The sequence below is a fragment of the Tiliqua scincoides genome, chromosome 3, assembly GCF_035046505.1.
Source record: "Tiliqua scincoides isolate rTilSci1 chromosome 3, rTilSci1.hap2, whole genome shotgun sequence".
Taxonomy (NCBI): domain Eukaryota; kingdom Metazoa; phylum Chordata; class Lepidosauria; order Squamata; family Scincidae; genus Tiliqua; species Tiliqua scincoides.
The window spans coordinates 114,252,663-114,278,182 of NC_089823.1; the positions used below are offsets into that span (position 1 = coordinate 114,252,663).

General features: G+C 44.7%; 1 protein-coding gene across 4 annotated transcripts in view; it reads left to right on the forward strand.

The window, feature by feature from the left end:
- Positions 1-25,520, forward strand: part of TBC1D4 (TBC1 domain family member 4) — a 117,685-nt gene that overhangs the window by 42,648 nt on the left and 49,517 nt on the right. For all 4 annotated transcript variants that reach the window (XM_066619691.1, XM_066619693.1, XM_066619692.1 and 1 more), the window contains exons 2-5: positions 11,777-12,373; positions 14,139-14,228; positions 20,729-20,833; positions 23,280-23,412. In XM_066619691.1, the coding sequence (XP_066475788.1) occupies positions 11,777-12,373; positions 14,139-14,228; positions 20,729-20,833; positions 23,280-23,412 (925 nt within the window). The remainder of the gene's footprint in view (positions 1-11,776; positions 12,374-14,138; positions 14,229-20,728; positions 20,834-23,279; positions 23,413-25,520) is intronic.

Consider the following 25,520-nt stretch of genomic DNA (forward strand, 5'->3'; position numbering starts at 1 on the left):
GACAACAAATGCTTAAGCAGCAGTGGCAGCACACCCAGCAGGCGTTCCCGTGTCTCCAGCTGCCTGCCCCCCCCAAGCCTTGCAGGGGCGAGGCAGGCTCGCCCACAAGCGCTCTGGCTGCGGCCAGCCTCCGGAGTCGCTTTCCCCCAGCAGCAGCGGGGGCATGGAGCTTCCTCCTCCCCTCCCCATTGTTCCAGGGCGCCACGTGGTTGGTGGGCGCCATCTTGGATTCACACCCAAAGGGCGTGAAGACCAGCCCCCCCCAAGCGGGGCAGGGGCGGCTGAGGCAGGCTTGCGATGTCAGCGGGGGCTGTCCAGCTGCTTCAGCCGCAGCAGGAGAGCAACGGAGGAGAGGACCACGCACATGGGCGCCATCTTGGCTATGTGCCAGCCGGAACAGGTCCGGACTTTGGAGAAGTGGTGAGCCCCCCTCGAACTGGCGGACACCCCCCCACACTTGCCCATCCCCAACAAGGCCCCTGACGCGCACACTCCTCACGCAGGGCTCAGCGCCTTAGATTGGGGAGAGCTCTCCAGGGCCATCCAAGACATCCATCCAAGTTGTTCAGGGATGCCCTGGACCCGCTACTGGTGGAGTTCAGGGGAAAGAAGAGGGTACTGCCCACCAGGGAAAGGAACCCAAGTCCCGCCCAGCGGCCCCAGCGCCGGACCTTTCGGCCCTCAAGGAGCTCTCAACCCATTACCTCATCGCCTGCGTGCCCCTTTCAGAGGTCAAAGGCCCATCTGGCACCCAAGATGGCTAGCCTACAAGCCCAGAGGGCAGCAGCCCCAGCTCTTTGGCGCAAAGGGCCCAGGGTCTCCATGACTGCCAGCCATCCAGCCAACTGGTTCCTACGGGTCCCCAGACCCAAGTGCCCGCTAAAGCACAGCAAGACACTCCACCACCTACACGTCGGGGACATCGAACTGGTTCCAAGGGAGCAGTGGGAGCAGTCCCACTCTTCACCTCTTCACCATGCCCAAGAAACCTGGCGGCACCAGAGCCATGCTCGACCTCAAGTGGCTCAACAGATGAATGCGTCAACAAAAATTCAAGATAGAGACCCTGGGCCCTTTGCTCCATCCTGATGTCCATCAGAAGGCACAGCTACATGACACAGAAGGCACAGCTGAGATCTGTCTCACCAGATGAGGGCGCCCTACACCTGCACCAGACCATCCAATGTCTCTGGAACCACGGGTTCCTCATCAACTTAGAGAAGAGTCACCTGACACCCTCACAGACCATAGAACACCTGGGAGCAATCATCGACACCTCCCAGTTCAAAGTTTTCCTGTCCCCAGAACAGCGGGCCAAGACTGCAGACCTGAACAACGCTGCCCTCCGCTCCCCCAGACCGGACGTACTGAAGTTGACCCATCTCCTGGACATGCTGACCTCCTGCCAGGACATCTGACCTGCTGCTGCCCTTCCAGGACTTCATCGTCTGCAAAAGGAGCAAGCGTGTCAGACTGGACTCCCTCACTATCAAGGACCTTCAATGGTGGATGTGGCCGTGCAGGCTGGACCAGGGCTCGCCCATCCAGATACACCACAGAGCCGTCCTGTTCACAGACGCGAGTCTCCGGGGATGGGGGGCCCACGCCCCCGAGGAGGTAACACAGGACTGCTGGTCCCCAAGCGAAAAGACGGCTCCCATCAACCCACTAAAGTTGAGGACCATTCGACTAGCCCTGCCGCCCTCCCCCAGCTCAGGGACCAAGATGTTCTAGTTTACGACAACATCGCGACAAAGGGGACACCAGGTCAGCAGCGCTGCAGATGGAGGCACGCAGACTAATGCTGTGGGTTGAAAAGAACTTCACGTCTATCAGAGCCGAGCACATCACCGAACTGGAAAACACAGCAGTGGACTGGCTGAGTCGCCAGGACCTCGACCTTTCAGAATGGAGGCTTCACCCACAGGTCTTTGCAGGGATCAACTGTCAGTTCGGTCCGATGACCTTGAACCTGTTCTCCAGCAGCCACAACCACCAGCTGCTGAGGTGGTTCTCCCGGGGATGCTGTCCGGAAGCAGAGGGTATGGATGCACTCCACCAATGGTGGCCCCAAGGGGTAATGTATGCATTTCCCCCCCACAAAGCTCCTGCAGATGGCCCTCACAGGGGTCAGGCTAGAGCAGGCCGAAGTCCTCCTCATGGCCCCAAACTGGCCCCACTGGTCTGGAACTGGAACCTGCGGGAGCTGGCCATCTCCCCACCCATTCCCCTTCCCCAGTGCCCAGACCCACCGTGACAGGGCCCAATCCTGCACCCACAGATAGCCAAGCTCCATCTAGCTGCCTGGAGATTGAGTGGAAGAGGCTAGCCAAGTCAGGCTACTCCCCCGCCGTACTGGCTACTCTTCTCTCCGACCGGAGAGGATCCACCAACCGAGTCTACAGTGGAACCTGGAGGGTCCTAACCGAATGGTGCCAACCCCGGAACCTTGACCCGGAGAGGATTCGAGTCAAGGACTTCCTGAACTTCCTCCAGGCAGGCCTCGACAAGGGCCTCTGCACGGCCACCCTTAGGAGGCAGGTCTCAGCAGTTGCCTCCGTCCTGGGGTTCTCCAAGGGAAGGGCCCTGGCGTTGCACCCCTGTGTTAGAAAATTCCTCAGGGTAGTGAACCTCCTCAATCCGCCCCCCGTGACCAGGGCCCCCACGTGGGACCTGACCCTGGTGCTGAGGGCTTTGACGAGGCCTCCCTTTAGGCCTATGGCAACATGCTCGCTAAAGCTATTATCACAGAAGACTTTCCCACCACTTTCCTGGTGGGCGTCACTTCTGCCAGAAGAGTATCCCAGCTGGCAGCCCAATCTGTAGCCAGGGAGCTCTGCAAGATCCAGGAGGACAAGATTGTCCTCCGCACCAACCCTTCCTTCCTGCCCAAGGTGAACTCCCTGTTTCACCGCTCACAGGAGGTGGTGCTACCCACCTTCTGCCCCAATTCTTCTCATCCCAGAGAGCAGGAACGGCATGCCCTCGACGTGCATCGGGCGGTGAGCTCTCCAGGACCTCAGCCCACCGGCGTTCAGAGGCCTTGTTCGTCTCATTCCGACCTAGTGACCAAGGCAAGAAGGTGTCTCCCTCCACCATTTCCAGATGGGTTAGGGAGGCCATAGCTGGGGCCTACAGGGCATCCGGCAAGGACCCCCCTAAGGGCCGCCACCTCAGCCGCATTCAGGGCTCACCCCTCCCTGGAGGCAGTATGCAGGGCAGCTACCTGGAGCTCACCTATCGCCTTTATCAAACACTACAAGATCGATGCCTTTGCCTCTGGGGATGTACCCTTTGCAAGACGCATCCTCCAGAGCGTAGCTCTATAAGCTTACGGCAGCTCCCACCCTTGAGGAGCACTACTTGGGCACACGTGTAAGGACTGACATGGAGATTCCACTGGAGTACGGGGAGATTTGTACTTACTGTGAATCCCCCTTCTCAGTGGTCTCCATGTCTAGTTTAGTCTGCCTGCCCTTGCAGCCGTAAAAAAAAAGGAAAAAAAAGAGGAGAAACAGACATGCTGAACACCAGAATGGTAAAGTCAAGGGGACGCAGTACAGTACAGACTAGCAATAGACCTGGGGTAGGGCCCTGCGCCACCTAGGCCCATTCTGCACTCATCCCCCAAGCCAACACGCAACGCAGCACGTGACAACAGATGACCACCACTACAGTGCACCCGGATGGACACGAAACATCTGGTGTCAGGGGCGGGGCTCTTCAAGCTTGGACAGTCTGGGGAGTCCAGGCAGCCCCTCCCCTCAGGATGACCAAAAGATTCTGGCCTGCCTACCTGAGGAGCTACCCACTTGTAAGGACTAATCCAGACATGGAGACCACTGAGAAGGGGGATTCATGGTAAGTACAAATCTCCCCGTTTTAATTTTTATAAATGTCTTCTAATCATGACAATAATTCAGTATCTTTAGCTCTACAATGTGTCATGTCTGATGTTAGGATCATAGAAGCCCTAAGGGTTTAGTACAGGGGGGCCCCGTATCTGCTGATCAGGTCTACGGTCTCCATGCTCGTACCCTTCCGGCGTGCACTCCCTCCAGAAGTGAGGCAAGTTCTGCTCCTCTTGCCTCTGGCAGGTCCTCTGAGCCTAGCAGAGGCTGCATCCATCCATCTGTGGCCTCTGCTGTGCTCTACTGAAACCTAGAGACAAAAAATGTAAGACTTGAAGTGACTTTTTTGGCCTCTAGGACTCCATCTGAGCCTAGCAGATGCGGTGGACAGATGTCCGTGACGTTTGCTGGGCTCAGAGAACTCTTCAGAGGGTAGGGGTAGGTGTTCCCTTGGATCTGTGGATCCCCCCCCCCCCACAGATACAGGGGCACACCTGTATTGGCAAGAAAACCAGAGTGCTTGTATGGTATGTTGGATGGTCTTGTGGTCCTGGGTTCATGTCCCTTCACTCTGAAGCTTACAGGATGGCTTCAGGCCAGTTGCTTTCTCTCAGCCTGATCTTTCCACATGGTTGTGAGGATAAAATGGGATAACTCACTATATGCTAACCCAGTCTCCTTGGGGGAAGTTTAGTGTGCAGTTGTGACAAATGGGTGGCAGGCAGTTCAATGAGTACTTGTCCAATATGTGACTGATATCTGTTAAACCATTTCTGCCCAACATTACATATGTCTGCAACAGGGACAAAATGCCAACACCTTTGGGTTGGGCAAAAATAGGTTAACTCATTTTATTTGGAAATAGCAGGGTTCTTTTCCAGTTACCCATTTTAACACACACACAGAGAGAGAGAGAGAGAGAGAGAGAGAGAGATGCTGTTTTAATTAATGATAATTGGATAGTTGGCAGCAAAAAGTAATCTGATTTCGTGATTATATGCATTCAAAACCTCTCGTCCAGTATCTGTCTAGTTGGCAACACACCATATAAACTTGGAGATTTTCAAACAGAAGGAAAAACTAGGCCTGTTCTTGAGATCTGGCATCCCTGTCAGGAAGGGAACCAATATGGTAGCTACCAGTTTTGATTTCTGGATTTGCATAGCAACCATCTTGAGCGCGGTGCTGTCATGTGTGCACAAAGAACTGCATTGTGGATGTTTGCATGTGGGGCTCTCTTTGCTTCTCATCTGGTTTCTAAAGAGAGAGAAACTCTTCTATACTAGAGAACAGGAATTTGCTGGGGGTGGGCAGCTCTTGCTTGCCACAGACAAGTGATTGATTGCAGGCCTCCTGTAATGTAGTTTGCACAAAGCTGCATTCTAATGTCTGGTGCTCAGTTGTTGCTGAATTTGGCAACTTGCCACCTGACAGAGTGGCATGTCTGCATATATGTTTGACAACTGTTCCAGGGTCCTTTTGTGGCACTAACAAAGGCTAAAGGGAATCTTGCTTTACTTAGCCATTTTAATTTTTTTCACGTAGAGACCCTATTCTGTCCTTGTAACCCTTGCCTCAGTGCTCTGCTTTGTTTATAAGATTGCCTGTTGTTTACCATCCCACACTATAGACAAAGACTGTCCGACAAAGAACTGAAGGATGTTCAGCATGATATTAGTGCAATTATCATTTGTCCTCTTTCCTTCCCCCAACTGAAGTCTGGTATCTCTCTGAACTTGTAATAGTGGAAGTATTTTTCAGTGATGAGCGTTAAGTTGATTCTATAAACTGGGGGTAGGGGCAGGAGTGCCATGTATGCTTGGCTTCTTTTGGTGAAAGTCTTTTGGTGAAGTCTTGAAACTTGCAACTATAATTAAAGTTTTTAATTGATAGGAGGCAGTGTTAAGTTGTTTAGGCTACACCATGCTTATTGACTTTTTGAGACTATCTTTGTTCTGGTGTTTCTGAAATAGGAAATGAAGACAAATATTAAAAATGACTTTTTTCTTATAACTGAATGGTATCTGTTTAATCTTGTTACACTTCAGGAGCTAAAAATGGGGTTTGGTTAATTTAGGTTAAATGTGGATCTTTTGTATGATTAAACGTTGAATCAATCCCATTAGTTAATGGGTTAACCTGCATAAATCTACTTGGAAATAAAAATTGTTCAAAGAGTAACTTTTCTTTTTTCCTTCTGTGTTTAGATAACCAGTCAGGTGCAGGCACCTTTTTAGAAGAGCAGTATAAGAAACTGCCTTGATCCTTCTGTTTAAGTCAGCCTTCTGCATGTAAAGTATTGCCTTTTCCACTGAGCTGTGTCTCCCTCCCCCCACTCATTCTATGTGAAAGAACAGTTCTTCTAAATTAATGGAGCAGCCACATTTTCTGAATTGTTTGTATTAAATTAAATTTTAAATGTAAAATGTAGAAAACTGCTCTCTGAGTAAGTGGAGGTGTCGAATTGATCCATTTAATCCATTTTGATTGTTTTTCTGGCACAAGTTAAGTTGGTTTCTTTCTCATTTAAATAAAATGACTTCTTGTATGACAGGAAAGGAAACTGAAATTGTGCTTTGTGTTAAGGCCTGTATTCCTTGATAATAATCTTATTTTTGTCTTTAGCTATAACTAAAAAAAATAAAACCTAGGAGCTATTGGCAAAACTATAAAATTTTACCATGTATAAGAGTCACTGACTACAAACGAAATGTATGTGCATTGAGAGACTTGTGTACTTTCAGTGTGTGTTGTACTCTTTCAGTACCGAAGGAAAGTAAGAGAGTATATTGCTATTTGATGGTGTTTTTCCCTAGACACAATAATATTAATTATGGAGACATTTCCTTGGCAAAGGTTTTGTAGTGGAAAAACACCTGCCCTTCTCAAGTATTTAGATTCATGTTTGAACAATTCAAGGTTGTTTTGCAAGAACCTAATATCTACTTTCATGACTTTCATGTTTGAGAAACTTTCTTCAAATATGGGTCTTGTGACGCTGATCTATAATCTTGTTATAGAGAGACATTACTCCCACATGTTGCTCTTTAAAATCATTTGCAAAGGCTGCAATCATATGCACTTACCTGGAAGTAAGCCCCACTCAGTACAGTGGAACTTAATTCTGAGTAAACACGCAGATTTAAGAATGCTCTGCAAAGTGGGAAACCTGTGTCTGGGTTCTACAACTTCAGATTGCACATTGGAGTTTAGAGCAGTGGTTCCCAAGTTGTGGATAGTGTTTGTTATTAGAACTGGTACTTTTCTATCAGTCAAAGGAGTAATAGATCTTTTATTCAAAACTGTTATGATTCTAGTTGAGGTATGTTTCTGAAAATGGTTTAAATTTCATGGTGGGGGAGAACTTGGAACTCATATGAAGAGAAGGGAGTCTTTATCATTGGATCCTGTATATCAAAACCTGCTAGTAGGTTAAGAGTCAACAGTGTGGTTCTCACTTACCCTCTAGGGCAGTGGTTCTCACACATTTAGCATCGGGACCCACTTTTTAGAAAAAGAATCTTGTTGGGACCTACTGGAAGTGATGTCATGACCATAAGTGACATCATTGAGCAGGGAAATTTTCCACAATCCTAGGCTGCAATCCTACCTACACTTACCCAGGAGTAAGTCCTGTTTACTATCATTGTTAAAAGCATGTACATAGTTAAAAGTACAGATCTGTAACATTTGCAGTCACATGCTATGGTAGCATCAAGTCTAATATATTAAGAATAAAATATTGACATGAATGGGGAACCACCTGAAATTGGCTTGCGACCCACCTAGTGGGTCATGACCCACAGTTTGAGAAACACAGCTCTAGGGATAAATAGTTTACTGGGCTACTCTTGGGATCTCTGGGTAATGATCAGGTCTGAAAATGAATTGGAGTGGGTGAATGAAATTTGGTTCATCAAGGAGTGTCTCAAGCTCTGATGGGACCACCTACTCTACAAATGGGAGATTAACCAGTAGCAGGTAAGAATGTCTCTATCCTGAGTAGTTTAAAGGTCAGTCATATAACCACTTTCATTAAATAATCTGGTCCCTTGTCCTCTCAGAGGTATAATTTAGAATTTTCTGCAGCCATAGCATTAGTGGATACTACCTTAATCTCCCTCCCCCCACAAGTGCTTTTAAACTTTATTCCAGATGACATTGTAGTTGGGCTTGCCTCTCCAAATATCCTGTCAGCATCAGAAATGGACACAGGCCAAAACAATTTTAAACAGTCATGCAGAAGTCTGCTAATGAGATCTTGGATGCTGTTTCGTCCTAATAATTCTATTCATACAGATCTGAGCAAATTTATTTGCAAAAGTATCTTTCAGGCTTGCGGTAGACTTAAAACCCTTAAATTGCAGAATGTGGATCAATCTGAATAAATCAATCCCTTTCTTTACATTAATTACCTCACCATTTCCAGATAGATACATTCATAGCATGTCACTTGGATATATCCTACTACCATATTGCTTGAAGTCAACCCATCAAGTATTTGTCCTGCTACGTGTATTGGACTTGTAATAAATATTCTTATAAAAACACCATGGTTGTTAGGTGATCAGACCCAGGCTGCATTAGGTAAGTGGCTACTGAAATCCCCCAGAGCAAGATGTTTTGGGGTCACCTCTGAAACATACAAGGAAGGAGTATTATTCCTCAAAACACTGCAAAGAAAGGGGATGTGGAATAATAACCAAAATGCATAATAAAATACTGGTATGATTCCATATTTGCATATCAGTATGACATTCAAATCAATTTTATGCAAATAAGACAGTTGTAACTTTCAGAGGGAGTACATAAGAAGAGCCCCGCTGGATCAGGCCAAAGGCCCATCTAGTCCAGCTTCCTGTATCTCACAGTGGCCCACCAAATGCCCCAAGGAGCACACAGAACAACATGACACAACCTTCATCCTGTTGCCCTCCCCTGCATCTGGCACTCTGAGGTAGCCTTTTTCTAAAACCAGGAGCTTGCACATACCTATCATGACTTTTCCTCCAGAAATTTGTCCAATCCCCTCTTAAAGGCATCTAGGCAAGATGCCATCACTACTTCCTGTGGCAAAGAGTTCCATAGACTAATTACATGCTGGGTAAAGAAATATTTTCTTTTGTCTGCCCCAGCTCTTCCAACACTCAATTTGAGTGGAAGTCCCCAGGTTCTGGTGTTATGTGAGAGGGAAAAGAGTATCTATCCACTCTATCATCCCCTGCAAAATTTTGCACATCTCAATCATGTTCCACTTCAGGCACTTCTTTTCTAGACTGAAGAGCCCCAAACGTTGTAGCTTTTCCTTGTAAGGGAGGTGCCCCAGTCCTGTAATCATTTTGGTTGCTCTCTTCTGCACCTTTTCAGTACATGTTCAGGAATGTGTTTTCAGGGCACAGGATAGGTGTTCCAACCAGTTTTGCAGTGCTTCAATTATTACATCTGTCCTTGCTCCTCTTTGCAGTTCCGTTGCAATCTATCTGCACGGTATTTATTTGGATCTCAAACTTAATGTATTCAATATACTTAAAATATTTGTAGTTTGGAGAACCCTGATGTGGCAGGATTTGATGAGTAGATGGCAAACTTTTTCACTTTCATCTTCAACTTATGAGTTGGCCCTATGATCACTTTTTAATTTTGTCTTCCTATTATACAATCTGATTGCTTACTCTTTGCAAGTTACATGCATTCCCCAAAGTTTGCACAAGAGTGTGGTTTCTTTAAAAAAGCAGTTGCATTTAGTTTTATGTATTGTGGAGATATTCCACCTGTGAACAATTTGGGAACTGAAAGTGCTTGATCATAGCTGAAGTCTGGCTGTGTTTATCCTTGCAAAGAATTTTAGCAACCACTTGTTTATGTGAATTGGACTCGTTTAGTTTTAAAACTGCATCTAAAAGGGTCTGTAGTTACTTAAATACTTGGCAATATATGTGTGTCCTATGCTTTAAAATATCAAGAACCACTTTTATTTTCTGAATCATAATGGCTGCAACTGTTTGGACTGAGTGAACTGTGAACAGAGTTTGAGGAAATGCCCTGCCAGTAGCAAGAGAAAGTTTTTCTACTTAAAGAGAAAGAAATCTCTTTCTAACTGCGCAGTCATCCTTCTGTCTCTGGAGTTCTGGAGAATGTCTCCACTGTTCTACTGGAATTCCAATAAGAAGGTACCGTTTCATAACCTCTTTAAAGGGAGAAGCTACTTTGCTACATGTTAAAACTCTTATCTGATAAATCCATAAACAGATCGCTGTGCATCTAGGATATATTAATCTTTGTATGTGAAACCTGATGGAATTCGTTTTCTTTAAAAAAAAAAAAAAGTTATGCTAGTAATGGTCTCCCTCTTCAGATGTTTGTATTGGAGAGTGTTTTGTGTACACACTCTAGTGCAAGATGTGGAGACAAATATCTTCATATGGAGAGCTTTATGTACATACAGGTGTCTCCTGATATCAGTGGTTTCTCTTATCCTCAGTTCCTGCACCATTACCTTTGTTTTTATTCTTGCTGGTAGCACCAAGAATGACTGTCTCTTGGTTTTACAGCATGTGGCTTATAGATGAGAAACAGGCAGGCAGCCGGCATGCTAGAGAGGACACAGGCAGAACATTTAATAGGAAGCATCCTGGTTCCTGTTAACATTTTCCAGTTTGCTACCTGCTTGCTTGTTTTGTACAAGCTTCATGCTTATAACATCCAGTAAAAGCAAAAGACACTCATTCTTGGTGCTACTGGTAAGAATAAAAAAAGAATGTAATAGTTACGGGGGGCAGGGTGTGGGGATGGGGTTCCCCATATCCATGGGGAGCTGATATCCACAGATATAGGGGTTACCTGTATTGTACAGGGGGTCCGTATCTGTGAATCCTGTATCCATGGTTTCACTTAACTGTGGCCACCTTACCCTCTGTAAGTGAGGGGAACTGTGTTCCCAGTGGGCCTCAGAATGGCTGCTTAGGCCAAAAAAAGTCACTTCTGATTTTTTAAAAACCGGGTGTGACATTTTTTGGCCTAAACAGCCATTCTGAGGCCCACAGAAGCCACATGGGGTGTCCCCAGCATCTGTGGATTCAGGTATCTGCAGGGGGTTCCAGAACAGAACGCCCACACATACTGGTACACCCCCGTATTTCATTTTGATTTGTTGGCATTCAAGGATGATGCTGTATTAAAATATTGTGATCCATCTTTCGCCTCTTACACATAGGTGCAAGAGTCTAGTTGGTGGTTGAGGTTCTAAGCCGAATCTGTTTTCATAACACATTTCCATTGTGGTATCACAACACTCAAATTCTTGTTGTTCAAAACTGGTGGACAGAGGCCTATAGGAAGGCACTCTTGGATACACTTAAGTTATAATGGAAAGTGTGGTTTAACCATTAAGGGCTTAATGAGGATGATTAGAAATATAATTGCACCATCTGCACACTCGGGTCTTGGTAGCTTCTCCTCATGCCAATATTGAGGCATAGGCTGTGTAGCAATTCACTATGTGAATGCATGGGTTGTAGTTTTCTCATTGTGCTCAATGGGACTAATTCCCTAGAGAGCATGTATAGGATTGCAGGGTCTTCTGGGGCCTTGGTCAGTGCTCATACAATAGATGGGCATGGGTGTTACTATATTAAAGGGGGGTTTGTGCGCGTGCGTGTGTGTGCTTATAGCCTATAGACTCTCTCTTTGAACAAATAATTAAAAACACATATTGAATTATAAAAATGGCAAAAGTGTAACATTTCTAATACCATTCTCCAAAAGTCAGATGCAGTTATGCATGTATTTAAGGTTTCACAGATAATCACCTTGCTATTTGTCTGTGAAAATGGTTTGAAGGAATTGTATGTCTCTTCTACCTGTGCTGAAGTTCTGTTGTATTTAGTTCCATTTATGGCCTTCCTAATCTTGTGTATCTTGTTAAGGTTCCAGATGTTATCAGCAGCATAAGGCAAGCTTCCAAAGCAGCCCTAAAAGAGGATGTCAAGCCCAGTAAAGATGGTGAAGATGCCTTCTACAACTCACAAAAGTTTGAAGTTCTCTACTGTGGGAAAGTGACAGTGGCTCACAAGAAGGCCCCCTCCACCCTAATTGATGACTGCATTGAAAAGTTCAACCTTCATGAGCGCCAGCGCCTGAAACTGCTGAGTGAACAAAGGAATGCAGAATCTAGCATAGACCTTGCCGAGTGTGAAGGGGAGGTACTGTCTTCTTTAGACAGCCCGTTTGAGGAGCTGGATGACACAAATGGCAATAACAATGTTGGGATGTTTACAGTTGGAAGCCAGACCAATCTGGCCAGCCTCACTAGTTGTCGTGTCTCTTTCCCTGAACGAATATTGGAGGATTCTGGTTTTGATGACCCCCAGGAGTTCCGTTCACGGTGCAGCAGTGTCACAGGTGTTATGCAAAGGAAGGTTCATGATAGCAGTTCAAAAACGCAATCACGAAGACGACATGCGAGCGCTCCTAGCCATGTCCAGCCATCTGACTCTGAGAAAAACAGGACTATGTTATTTCAGGTATAAATAACATGTTTTTTCAGGTACAAATAACCTGTTCTGTAGGTCAGTGGTTATCATACATTTACCACTGGGACCCACTTTTTAGAATGAGAATCTGTCGGGACCCACTGGAAGTGATGTCATGATGGAAATAACATCATTAAGCAGGAAAATTTTTTGCAATTCTAGGCTGCAATCCTTCCCACACTTACCCAGGAGTAAATCCATTTACTAACATTGTTAAAAGAATATACATAGTAGCTTGTTAAAAGTACAGGTCTGTAACATTTCCCCAAATGCAGTCGCGTACCATGGTATCATCAAGTCCATTATATTAAAAATAAAATATTGAAATGAATATTTCATTTCCATTTCATTCAAAATAAAATATTTCATTATTCATTTCATTAAAAATAAAATATTGAAATGAATATTTCATTTCCACCTGAAATTGGCTTGCAACCCACCTAGTGGGTCCCAACCCATGGTTTGAGAAACACTGCTGTAGGTACTTTAGGGCACAGTTCTAACCAACTTTCCAACACCAAGGTAAGGGCAATGCAGCCCCAAGGTAAGTGAACAAGCATTCCCTTACCTTGAGGAGGCCTGTGTGACTGACTCTGCATTGCAGGATGCAGCACATGCCCCATTGGGACAACTGTTTCAGCACTGGAAAGTTGATTAGGAGTATTGTTCTTATAAAACATCACATTTCAGTTTCCTTTCTTCATCTTTCCTTAGCCCTGATCACGTTACCATCATGTGGATGATGTCCATGCAGAGGAGGGGGCAAGAACCTGCTGGTTAACCCTACCAATGTACTCCCTAAGCCCCATCCCTATGTGTACAGTGTTTCTCAGCCCTGTTGGTTACTGGACAGACTTGTACTTGGAGAGACTTTTCCCTGTGTCTGGAAACATTAATTTTTGCAGAGGTGTACATGTTGGTGCAGCATTTACTGGGGGGCTATTGGGGGCATAATCACATGGACGGCATCCACAGAAATTGTGAACAAGAGTTCTGTCTAGGTTTTTTTTTTTTTTTTTGAGGGGGGATTCCCTTTTTATCTGAGCATTTGGCAGTATTAAGGGTCTCATTTTCATTGAGCTGGTAAACATGTGTGGGAAAGTTCCTTCAGATTGTAGGTGTGGGCTGAGATGACTGAATAGCACAAAACCAAATAGACCAGTGGTTCCCAAACATTTTAGCATTGGGACCCACCTAGTTGCAGTTTACCAGTTGCTCAAGCCTCTGTGGCTATAATGGCGATTGGACAGCAGTACTTCCCCCAAGTAGTAGGTTGTTTAACCCTTGATGCACATAACCTAATCTTCCTTGTCAGTTTCATGACCCACCAGAAATTGGGTCTTGACCCACTGGTGGACCAGGGACATGATGTCCTTGTAGATGATATCCATGCAAGGGAGGGGGCAAGAACCTGCTGGTTAGCCCTACCAGTGTGCTCCCTGTTGAGGAGCCACTGAAATAGACTATTCTGTAAGAAGAGTTCTAGTCTAACCTTCTTCTAGATGTGCTGGTTTTTCTGAGGATGTACTGAGAGCACTTCATATGTGATTATTTCTCTGTCAACAACTGCTTTTGAATTGGCTAGTAGGATTGGCACCCTTTCCTATTAGTGTTGGATGAACATCAACTTTTGTGATATTTCCCTTATATAGATGTTGATGAAAAGCCTCTTAAATAAACATTTAAGTTTTCAGATTAGCTGTTAACTCCAAGATGTTCTTACTTATGTCTCTTGTTTTGACATGTTCTTTTTAAGGTCGGTCGTTTTGAAATTAACCTCATCAGTCCAGATACTAAATCTGTTGTGTTTGAGAAGAACTTTAAAGATATTTCCTCATGTTCTCAGGTAAGTCTAACAACACTGTTCAAGATAGGTTGAAAAAAATTGGACATTTGCAAAGCAAAAATAAATTTGGGAAACTGAATCAAAGCAGAGCAACAGGAAATAACTTTTGTTAAGAATTGCTGGGTGCTTGCTTCCTCTGCTGTTCTCTTATAATAGAATGTGCTGTGAATCCTAGGGTTTTTCAGAATAGTTAAAAATAAATTCTAGAGAATATTGATTGATTTAATTCAACATGATCACCTACTTATGGAAATCAAAATGTTGGTATCAAGTAATTCTCTGGTGGCCATTGCACAGGAAAGGACATCTTAAAAATTCTCCCCCTGCTGACCCCCCCCCCCCCCAAGCCCAGATCTGGTCATTAGCATGCATAGCATTTGGATGGTTCTAAATTGTGTATATGCATTGACTGATGAGATGCATCTATGTAGAGAACCATGGATATGCATTGTGCTGTGGATGGTGGTTTGCATCTGGATGAAAAGTCATTCCTGTATTCAGATCTCTATTGCTAAATGGAAAGAAGGAAATTAAGGCTATAACTAAACTACACAGCCACCTATTATTGATGAGAGAATAGAGTTTTTAATAACACCATTCACTGCCTCAGTGTTGCATTTCCTTTTCTGTTCCATTCTAATTCTCTGTACTAAAATAGCAACATCATTTCAAACTAACTATATTTTTAATGGCCGAAACGTTCTGGTATGGTTTGGTTTATAAACAGCACAGTTCATGTGTAGAATTTGTGGAGAACCATAATGGAAAACCATAGTGGAAGATCAAAGAACCAAACTGGCAGGTAGATTGGACCTGTATTCCCTGTACACTATGTCCCTGTTGTTGTTGGCATCCTTCAGTCTCGGAAGACTATGGTGTCACGCTCTGAATGGTGGTTCTGGAACAGAGTGTCTTCTCCAGTGCGCGAAGCCTGGGTAAAGTAGGTATGGAGGATAGGCTGTTACCCATGCAGCAAATCCCCCCTCTCCACGTCGCTGAAATGGTCCAATGGAAAGGCAGAAGCCAATACGGTTGGTTCCAGCGGCGTCGCAGGAGTTGCCAGAACGTGACCGTGTTCAGCTATGAACTGCCTCAGGGACTCCGGCTCCGGATTTTGCCTCGAGGTTGACTCCTGAAGCCTCTTCCAGAACTGGATGTAGCCACGAGGCAGTGGAGGTTTGGGATCAGAGTTTTCCTTCTCTCAGATGAGCTGCCTTCCCAGGCTGACGAGTCCCATCTACCCGGTCCCTAAATATACAATAATATGCAGTTGTTTGGTTGCAAATGCCAGTTGTGGGCAACTTCTTCTGGTAGACTAGGAACTTCTGCTCCATATGTTTCTTTCTAAAGTCATTGCACCTGTAGTTTGTAAATACAAGTGGTACCTCTGTATCCAGGAGGGATCCATTCGCAGACCCCCTGTGGATACCAAAAACCATGGATAACTAAATTGGTGGTTTATGGAAATCACCTGAGCATTGTGAATCAAGAATAGGGGGGGAAACAACTGTATTTATGTAATCAACAACAACAACTTTATTTTTACCCCGCCTTTCTCCCCGAAGGGACTCAAGGCGGCTTACAACATATTAAAAACATAATTTAAAAACAAATAAAAACATATTAATGCATCATAAAAAAACAGCAGTCAGAGTAAAAATAGGTAAAAAGAGCATAGAGCAGCAGCAAGTCATAAAAGAATCAGGCCTGTAAAAAATATTAAAAGATATTAAAAAGATGTTAAAAGGCCGAGAACTCAGAAGGCTTGTTTAAACAGAAGGATCTTCAGGCCTCGCCGAAAGGTCTCAAGAGAGGGAGCCATTCTTAAGTCAAGGGAAGGGAGTTCCATAGCGTTGGTGCCACTACTGAGAAGGCTCTATTTCTTGTAGCCGCCCCACGTACCTCCCTAGGCGGCGACACTTGTAAAAAGGCCTTCTCTGATGACCTAAGAGGACGAGCCGCATTGTACGGGAGTAGGCGATCTCTAAGATACCCTGGTCCAGAGCAGTTGAGGGCTTTAAAGGTCAATACCAGCACCTTGAATTGGGCCCAGAAACGAATGGGCAGCCAATGCAGCCGCTGGAGAAGCAGACTGACAGAGTCGAACCGCCTACCTCCAGTAACCACACAGGCTGCCGCATTCTGCACTAGTTGCAGTTTCCGAACCGTCTTCAAGGGCAGCCCCACATAGAGCGCGTTACAGCAATCTAATCTCGATGTCACCGAGGCATGGATCACCGTGGCCAGGTCTGCACGATCCAAGTACGGCCGCAGCTGGCGCACCAGCCGAAGCTGAGCGAAGGCCCCCCTAGCCACAGCCGCCACCTGGGAATCCAGGAGCAGCTGCGAGTCCAGGTGGACCCCCAAGCTGCGGACCTGCTCCTTCAGAGGGCGTGCAACCCCATTCAGCGCAAGCCGATAGTCCAGCACCTGCATCGAGGATTTCTGAACCAGGAAAGCCTCTGTCTTATCCGGATTTAATTTCAGCTTGTTAGCCCCCATCCAGATCCTCACTGCCTCCGGACAGCGCTCCAGGCCCTCAACTGCCACCCTGGAGTCTGGAGAAAAGGAGAGATAGAGCTGGGTGTCATCGGCATACTGATGGCACCCCACTCCAAAGCCCCGGATGACCTCTCCCAGCGGTTTCATGTAGATGTTAAATAGCATGGGGGACAGAATTGAACCCTGTGGCACCCCGCATCTCAATGGCCAGGGTGTCGAACAGGCATCCCCCAGCACCACCATCTGGGACCGACCCTCCAAGTAGGAGCAGAACCACCGCAAAACAGTGCCTCCAGCTCCCAACTCGGCCAATCAACCCAGAAGGATACCATGGTCAATGGTATTGAAAGCCGCTGAGAGGTCCAGCAGGACCAACAGGGACGCACTCCTCCTGTCCAGTCCCCGGCGTAGGCCATCCACCAAGGTGTTTTCCGTCCCAAAGCCTGGCCTGAAGCCAGATTGAAAAGGATCCAGATAATCCGCTTCATCCAAGACCCTCTGGAGTTGGGACGCCACCACCCGCTCAATTACCCTGCCCAGAAACGGGATGTTGGAGACTGGCCAGTAGTTATCCAACACAGTGGAATCCAGGGAGGGCTTCTTCAGGAGGGGGCGAACCACTGCCCGTTTCAAAGCGAGTGGTAATGTCCCCTCCATCAAGGAAGTGTTGACCACCCTCCCTGTCCACTCAACCAGCCCACCCCGGGCAGCTCTTATCAACCAAGCTGGGCAAGGGTCGAGCAGGCAGGCAGATGGCCTCACACTCCAAAGGAGTCTGTCCACATCCTCAGGCTGTACAAGCTGAAAAGAATCCCACAACACAGGACAAGCAGTTGCCAAGGGGACATCGTCAGACACTGTCAATGTGGCATCCAAGTTGTGACGAATATGATCGTAATTATGTAATTGTGTAAGTGTGACGAATACGATCGTAAGTGTGTAATTACATACACACTTGCATAAAAAAGCCAGTATGTAAGATTAGAGAATACTTTATAGAACTGGATTTAATTACTGTAGATACTTGCCTATAAGGCAAGAAATTTTTGCCAATAAATCAAGCTTAGATCATCACCTCATGTTATCTCCGAGGTCACTCAGGGCTTTTCAAGCAACTCAGGAGAAGTTACTTTTCAAGTGGTAGGCGCCAGAGAAGCAATGCAGAGATAATCAGAGTGCTGTTATTCTCCACGGCAACTGCTCCAAGGCAAAGTTCCAGCCAAAGTTAAGCTTTTATTCTTCTCCTGAGAAAAGGTCTAGATCAGTTGTTCTCACACATTTAGCACCGGGACCCACTTTTTAGAATAAGAATCTGTCAGGACCCACCAGAAGTGATGTCATGATCATAAGTGACATCGTCAAGCAGGAACATTTTTATCAATCCTTGGCTGCTATCCCACCCAGACTTACCCAGGAGTAAGTCCCATTGACTATCCTTGTTAAAAGAATATACATAGTAGCCTATTAAAGGTACAGATCTGTAACATTTCCCAAAATTCAGTCACATACCATGGTAGTCTCAAGTCTAATATATATTAAAAATAAAATAATAAAATGAATGGGGACCCACCTGAAATTGGCTCGCGACCCACCTAGTGGGTCCCAACCCACAGTTTGAGAAACACTGGTCTAGAGGCTTCCATTTAAATCAAGCAAGCCTTGTTCCACTTTGCAAATCCTTACATTTTGCAGAGGTCTGTTTTTAAATACCAGAATGTAATCTTGTTTCCATTTGAAACAAAGTCCCAGGCTACAGTTCAGTGCACCATTACGTAAGAATAACATCCTTGGAAAGCAATGGGTTTACATCTGAGTAAATAGAGTTGCAACTATGTGCAACTCCAGTTGCTCACAGTAATTTCTTCTTGCTTGTCTCTCTGCTGTGAATTGAATTGCACATTCCCAGTTAGGTGTTATAAGTTGCATGCTATATGTAGAGCCGCTTGCTTAACACACCAGGCACCTTAAAGAAGGATTTGATTAATGGTTCTCCTGCAGTGGTTCCTAACCTTTTTCAATTGCATACCCCTTGGCAGCCCATAAATTGTTCCCCTCATATTAGCGAAATGTTTGTAATTAATATAAGCCCTCATCTCCTCCATATGAAAACCCAGACTTCATGTATTCATCACAGTGTTTTCTCTTTATATCTGTTTGAAGAACTGAAGACTATGCCTTTTCAGTGTTTTGCACCAGAAGTGTCCTGAGAAATTCTGGGTGATTGATCACTTTCCATATTATGTTTCAGCTTTTTTACTGTGCTTGTTTTCAGTCACTGTTTCATACATGAATTGATGACCAAAAACTAGCTATTGGTGGGGATTTCATAGTCAACTAGCTACATCCCTTCCTGCCTTGCTGGCCCTGCAAGGCATTCTGGAGCATTACCTGCCTTTCTGCCATTATTCCATTCTTTTTCAAGTACCCCTAAAGGTCCTGTCAAGTATACGTACCCTGGGTATACATACCCCAGGTTGGGAACCACTGTTCTACTGGTATGTTTACAGTTCACTTACTCTGATAGTGTTTACAAAATGGTAGTGAAGACCAGAATTAAAAAAATTAAATAAAAATGTATCTAAATTATCTTTTACTATACAGGCTGAGTCTCGTCTCATTATTCATGAGGGTTCAGTTGCAAGAACTCACGTGGATGGCAAACAATGCACTATAGCAAATCAGTTAAAAAAAACTAAGGGCGCAATCCAAACTGTGCCCTATGCTTGCCCAAGTCCCTTGGGCTGGCCTAGGAGGGTCGCAAACGTGCCATAAAGCATGTTTGCGCCTCCTTGAGGGGAAGCCAGGCCAGCGCTCTGAGAAGCGCTGGCCTGCTGAGGCTGACATAAGCCTCCACACCGCTTCCCCTCAGCTGCTAGTGTTGGTCTGCCTGCGCCGACACAAGCGGAAAAGGTAGGTGTGGGGGGCGGGGAGAAGGTATTCCTGGGTGGGGGAAGGGCGGGTGGACAGACAGACTGGGAGCGGGAGGCGGGGCTGGGATCCAGCAGTTATCCGGCACCTCCAGAGGTGGTGCAAGTCCGAGGAGACACCTTGTGGCCAGCAGCCCTTACCCAGGGGTAAGGGGAATCATTTCCCCTTGCCTCTGGCTGAGCTGCTTCTGGCCACAATCCTGCACTGGATACAGTGCAAGCCTCCTGGCTTGCCTGTTCCAGTGCAGGTTAGAATTGCACCCAAAATATCTTTACTCTGGTGATTTAAAAACAACCTTGCTGAGCTTTGTAATGCACACAGAGGCGAACAGTCTCTCTCCAGGCACTGCTTTACTAGCAGGCCGCAGTCCCTCCCTTCACCAGGAGCCCCAGCAAGGGGGAAAGAATGGAGAAGGTGATAATCGCTGCCATTCAGCCTTCTTTCAGGTGCTCAGGGGGAAGGGAGGAGTGAAGCCTGCAGAGAGAATGTTTGATGGATTGTCAGCCGACTGCCCTCTCTAGCATTATTAAATGACTGTTTTCCTTTAATTTAAAGGGCCCTTCTCATCAGCTTTGAGATAGAAAAATCTGTGGATACTTAGGTTATACCCGCAATCACTTGTATGACTGTCTCTCTGCAACAGTAAAAAGCAGTTTTTTAAAAATGTGATTTTAAAGGGGTGCATTTTTTTCCCTTCTCCATGGATCAGCACATTCCTTCTCATTTGCAGGGGCCATTCGTGTTGAGTCAAATCCGTGTATAAAAAATCTGTATATAACAAGGCTGGACCTGTGTTTTTAATTAGAAATTGTGCAGTTCTTGGTTAATAATTACTGTTAGGTTATTTTTCAGAATCCGGCCTCAGGTAAAATCAGACAAAACTATAGTCAGCCCCCCCCCAACTTATCCGAGGGTCGTAGAACATTCCATGATTTCTGGCTCAAAATCTGCCCTCAACCTATCTGTGATATTAGCCTATAGGCTAGTATCTATGGTGCTCCTAGTAGAGGATGCTCCTTTTTTAATGAGCTCAGTGCAACTATATTCAGGTTCTTCTTTCTGTTTCCTAGGGCATAAAACATATTGATCACTTTGGTTTTATTTGTCGGGAATCTACTGAACCTGGGATAAATCAATATGTTTGCTATGTGTTCCAGTGTGCAAGTGAATCTTTGGTAAGTCATGGTTGCTCTTGCTTGTGTCTGTAACAGTGCATCTAACTGTAATCCAGGTACGAAAAGTTTGGGCAATGCTGTTCTGCTGTAATGTATTAAGTGACATAAATAAATACAGTGAGATCTGGGTGACCCAGGTGATCTCTGAGTTCATGTAAATATATTAAGTGGCAGTCTTCAGATTCTTTGTGTTGTACAAATTTCCCATGGTGAGAATGCAGCCCCAAACCAGGGGAGGGAAAAATCCAATCAAAGAATTGATAAGTTAAAAGCCATTTTGACTTCTCAAAAATAATTTTGTATATAACTTTGATATGTGTAAAGCTATTGGTTGAACAGTTCAGGTATAAACATTAACTGAGAATGAGAGTATTTTAAAACAGAAAATTTCACATCGCTGAACCTTTCAGAAAGCTATTTTTCTATGTACTAATTAAAAGAACTGGGTTGCTTCTTTTTCTGCAGTGTGTTTTTCAAGGGAACTGTGTCCAAGTATATAAAACAAGACAAGACAAGACAAGAAATCTTTATTGGCATGTTTAAAATACAAACAGTGTAAAGCACAAAATTGGCTGGAGGGAAACATAAATCAAACAGTTCACCTTCAACAAGGCCTTGCTGCATCAATTCAGCCATTTGGGACCAACATAGTAATATGTCTCTTAATAATCATTTTTATATATTTGGCCACCCCCCCCCCCAGAAAGCTCTTCATTAACCCCACCGAGTATGTATGTAATTGTGTTCTGCTCATCCCAACCCCAGATAGTGGCCAAGATTGGTGCTAAGTAGCATATACAAAGATCTTGGTAATAACATGTGGGATAAGTGTAATAACATGTAAGTGCAATAACATGTGGGAAAGAGTTTCTAAATTCCCCATCCTACATGGGCAAACTCTATCTGCAGCTGGAATGCCTCTATATCTGCCAAATAACTGCTCGGATGGGATGACGTTGCATCTCGCTAGGGTAAACGCCCTCCGTTCTTGGGGGCATTCCAAGAAGTCAAAATATTTAGGCTTCCTTCCAGGTAGAATAGCAAGATGGAAATATACTGGAGAGAGGTTTTGTGGGCATTGCTATAAAGGTCCTGTTGCTCGATGTCAAGGAGCCTTTGTTTCAGGGTTCTTTAGGCCTGCTGTGTCTAGAGCGCCTAGCAAGTCTAAGGAGAGCCCCATAGAACAGATTTTCTTACTCAAAATGTCCAAGTATATAAAAGTTCAGAACAGACTAAAAGCTACTGTATAAAAGCAAATATTATTCCTTCTTGTTCCAACTTGGTGCCATGTCAGGCAATCCATCTCATTTTAAAATACATGAAGGGAAAGGAGATATTCAATTTGAAAGTGAGGCATGAAAATGGATTTGAATCTCTCTACCAGTTGAAGGGAAGCTTTGTAACCTCTGACCCTTTTTCCCAGAGAGAATGTAAAGTTTGGCCCACTCTTCACGTGGGAGAATGTGGGAATCTTGCCTTTCTCTATTTGTGGCTGGGCAAGGCCTAGACTGATGTCTGGATACAATAAAGGCTGATGAGATGTTCAGTTGGATACCGACAGGCTGGACACTTGTCTTCAGTTCATGTTCAGTTCCAGTGCATAATGAAAAAGCATCCTAAATTCCTTGCAGCCTATATAAAAATAGTATTTTATTATTTTATAGATTATTTCAGAAAATTTTAAGTTTTGGTCCCTAACAAATAGGTTTACTGATGCACAAAGTAATTGGTTTCATGATTATGAGCAATGTGAAAGAGAGCCCGATAGCCCCAGCTTGTCAGTGTTAACAGCCCATTTTTACAGTAAAAATAATGAACCAAGGGCACAATACACTGAAACATTCTCGTGCAAAAGCCCCATTGACCTAAATGGAAGTTCAGCTCTTATGCAACTCCCATTCATTTCAATGGAGCTTCTGCTGGAGAAATTGCCTTGTTTCTTAATTTCTAATATCATGCCCTACACCAGGGGTGCTCACACTTTTTTGGCTCGAGAGCTACTTTGAAACCCAGCAAGGCCCGGAGATCTACCAGAGTTTTTTTACAATGTTCGCGCCATCATAACATATAACATTTATGTGTGCAATGTATGCTGGTGTACCTTGAGCCCCACTGAGTATAACAGGACTTACTCCTGAGTAGACATGCCTAGGATTAGGCTGTGAGGCTGCAATCCTAGCCACACTTACCTGGGAGTAAGCCCCATTGAGTACAATGGGCCTTACTCCCGGCGTTTCCTCCCTGAGGCACCTGAAGGGGGGGTCGGCACTCCGCGATCTACTCATTTTGCCTCGCGATCTACCAGTAGATCGCGATCCACCTATTGAGCACCCCTGCCCTACACCATGGTTTACAAGCTTGATTAAACATGAACAACTCTCTCTTTGTTTGCTTGCTGTTTTAAAACCCATGTTTCAGTTTTTTTGCTTGAATCATCCCTTTCCAGGTTGATGAGGTAATGCTTACTCTGAAGCAAGCTTTTAGCACTGCTGCAGCCCTCCAGAATGCCAAGAATCAGATAAAACTATGCGAGGCCTGTCCGATGCACTCATTGCATAAGCTCTGTGAAAGGATTGAAGGTACCAATGGCCCTTGTTTGCTTCTTCAAAAACTGAAGTCTTGTTTTTCATGCTGCAAAGAAGCCACAGGGCATTCTCTTTCTATAACATTGAAACTTGTTCTGCATGTTGGTGGCTACAGCTGCTTGGCTGTTCAGTTATCAGGTGTTTATGCACACAGCACTGCAGTCTCTAGCCATGCATATTTGGGCATAAAACCTCTTTATTGGATTGGCTTGCACACATCCGAACTACGGAGAGAAGAGGGAGTTCCTTACCAGGAAGAATAGCTGTGATAGATTGTTTGAAGTCCAATCCAGCACCCTGTTTAGAAAGAAAGCATGAAAGTGACAACCCTTTCTCTCTCCCCTCCTTGGTTCAGCCTCTTTATTGGATTGGCTTGCACATATCCTAACTACGGAGAGAAGAGGGAGTTCCTTACCAGGAAGAATAACTCTGATAGATCAGTTTGAAGTCCAATCCAGCACCCTGTTTAGAAAGAAAGCATGAAAGTGACAACCCTTTCTCTCTCCCTGCCCTGGTGTAGAGGAATATGTGCGTTTCCCCTCCCTGCATTTGTCTAATCTCCCTTTAAAACCAAGTAATAAAAAGACCACATCTTGTGGTAGCACGTTCCATGGATTATGTGTTGTGTGAAGTATATTCTGAATCTGTTACCCATCAATTTAAGTTCTAATATGAGAGAGGGAAAAAATATTTCTCTGTCTATTCCAGGGGTGGCAAAAGTGTAACTTGCGAGCCACATGTGGCTCCTTGACATATAAGGTGTGGCTCCTGGAAATGTATTGCCTGTGCTCCTTTTTGCCTCAGAAGTAATATAAAAACTAAACATACCTTTTGCAGCTTTATAATTTACTGAATATAAACTGAGAGTCCACTTGATTAAAACATAAATCTAATGTTCTTGGTGAGTAAATTCTTAAATATTTATATGGTTAAATGTTGTGGCTGTCAAACATCTGAAGTTTATAATATTGGCTCTTGCACTAAGCAAGTTTGGCCATTCTTGATCTATTCTTTATCTACATCCTTCACCCTTTGAGAAACCTCTGTTGTACCCCCCAATCTCTGTAATCATTCCTTTTGTTTTACCAAGTAAAAAACCCCACACACTTTTTCTGTTGATGGGGAAGATAAGTTGGTCATCCTTGGTGATGGTTTTTTCAGCTCTGTGATATCCTTTTTGAGAGGTTGGCAAGAACTGTACCTAGTATTCCAAATACAGCCATGCCATGCCACTGATTTTATTCAAGGGCTGTAAGATGTTGAGTTTTATTTTCAACTTCCTTCCTACTAAGCCCTAATGTGGAATTTATCCTTTTATTTTAGTACTGCTTGATCTTTGGATGATGCCCACTTCTTTGAAATTAGGCAGGTGTGCAGTCTAGGGCCTTCTCTTTTGTTGTACCTGGGCCATAGAATTACCTTCTTAGAGAGGCCTCCCTGTAATGTTGCTTGTACGTCCCATGTTATTTCAAGTTGGTGCATGAAAACATGCTAAACCTTGGGTTATGGAGTAAACTTTTTTCCCCAACTGGCCTGTTCTGCTGTAATGTTGTGACCAGATTTTCCTTTTAGTTCCTTAAAACTGTATTTGATAGTTTTAAGTAATGTTGTTATATTTATTAACATGGGACAGAGATTTTCCTTGAAAAGACAATTGATACATTTTAAACAACTAAACTGTACATTAAAATTTTTTTAAAAAGCCTAAACCCTTCTCATCCAGAATGGAAATGTGACAGAGAAATTACTGCACTGAAAGGGTAGCAAAGCTGTTTGTACATACAATCCCTACTCCCTCTCAGGAAGAATTTACTGTCTTAGCTATTTCCTGCATCAGGGCTACTTTTTTGCACCTAGGCTCCTCTGCCCATTGACACAAACGGGAGACAGATTGCCTTCCTCTGTCTGTTGTAAATGTTCATTATCACAACAGTATATACCTAATTGGTGCCCTCTAGTGGACCAATAGGCAAAGTATGAGCAGATACAATCCTTGTTTAAAATAAGGCATATTAAGACACTCCCACCCCCCAGGCTTCAGAGTAAACTACTTCCATTTTTTCTTCCCTTTTTATGTGAAAAGTAGAAGCTTCTGCTTTTTG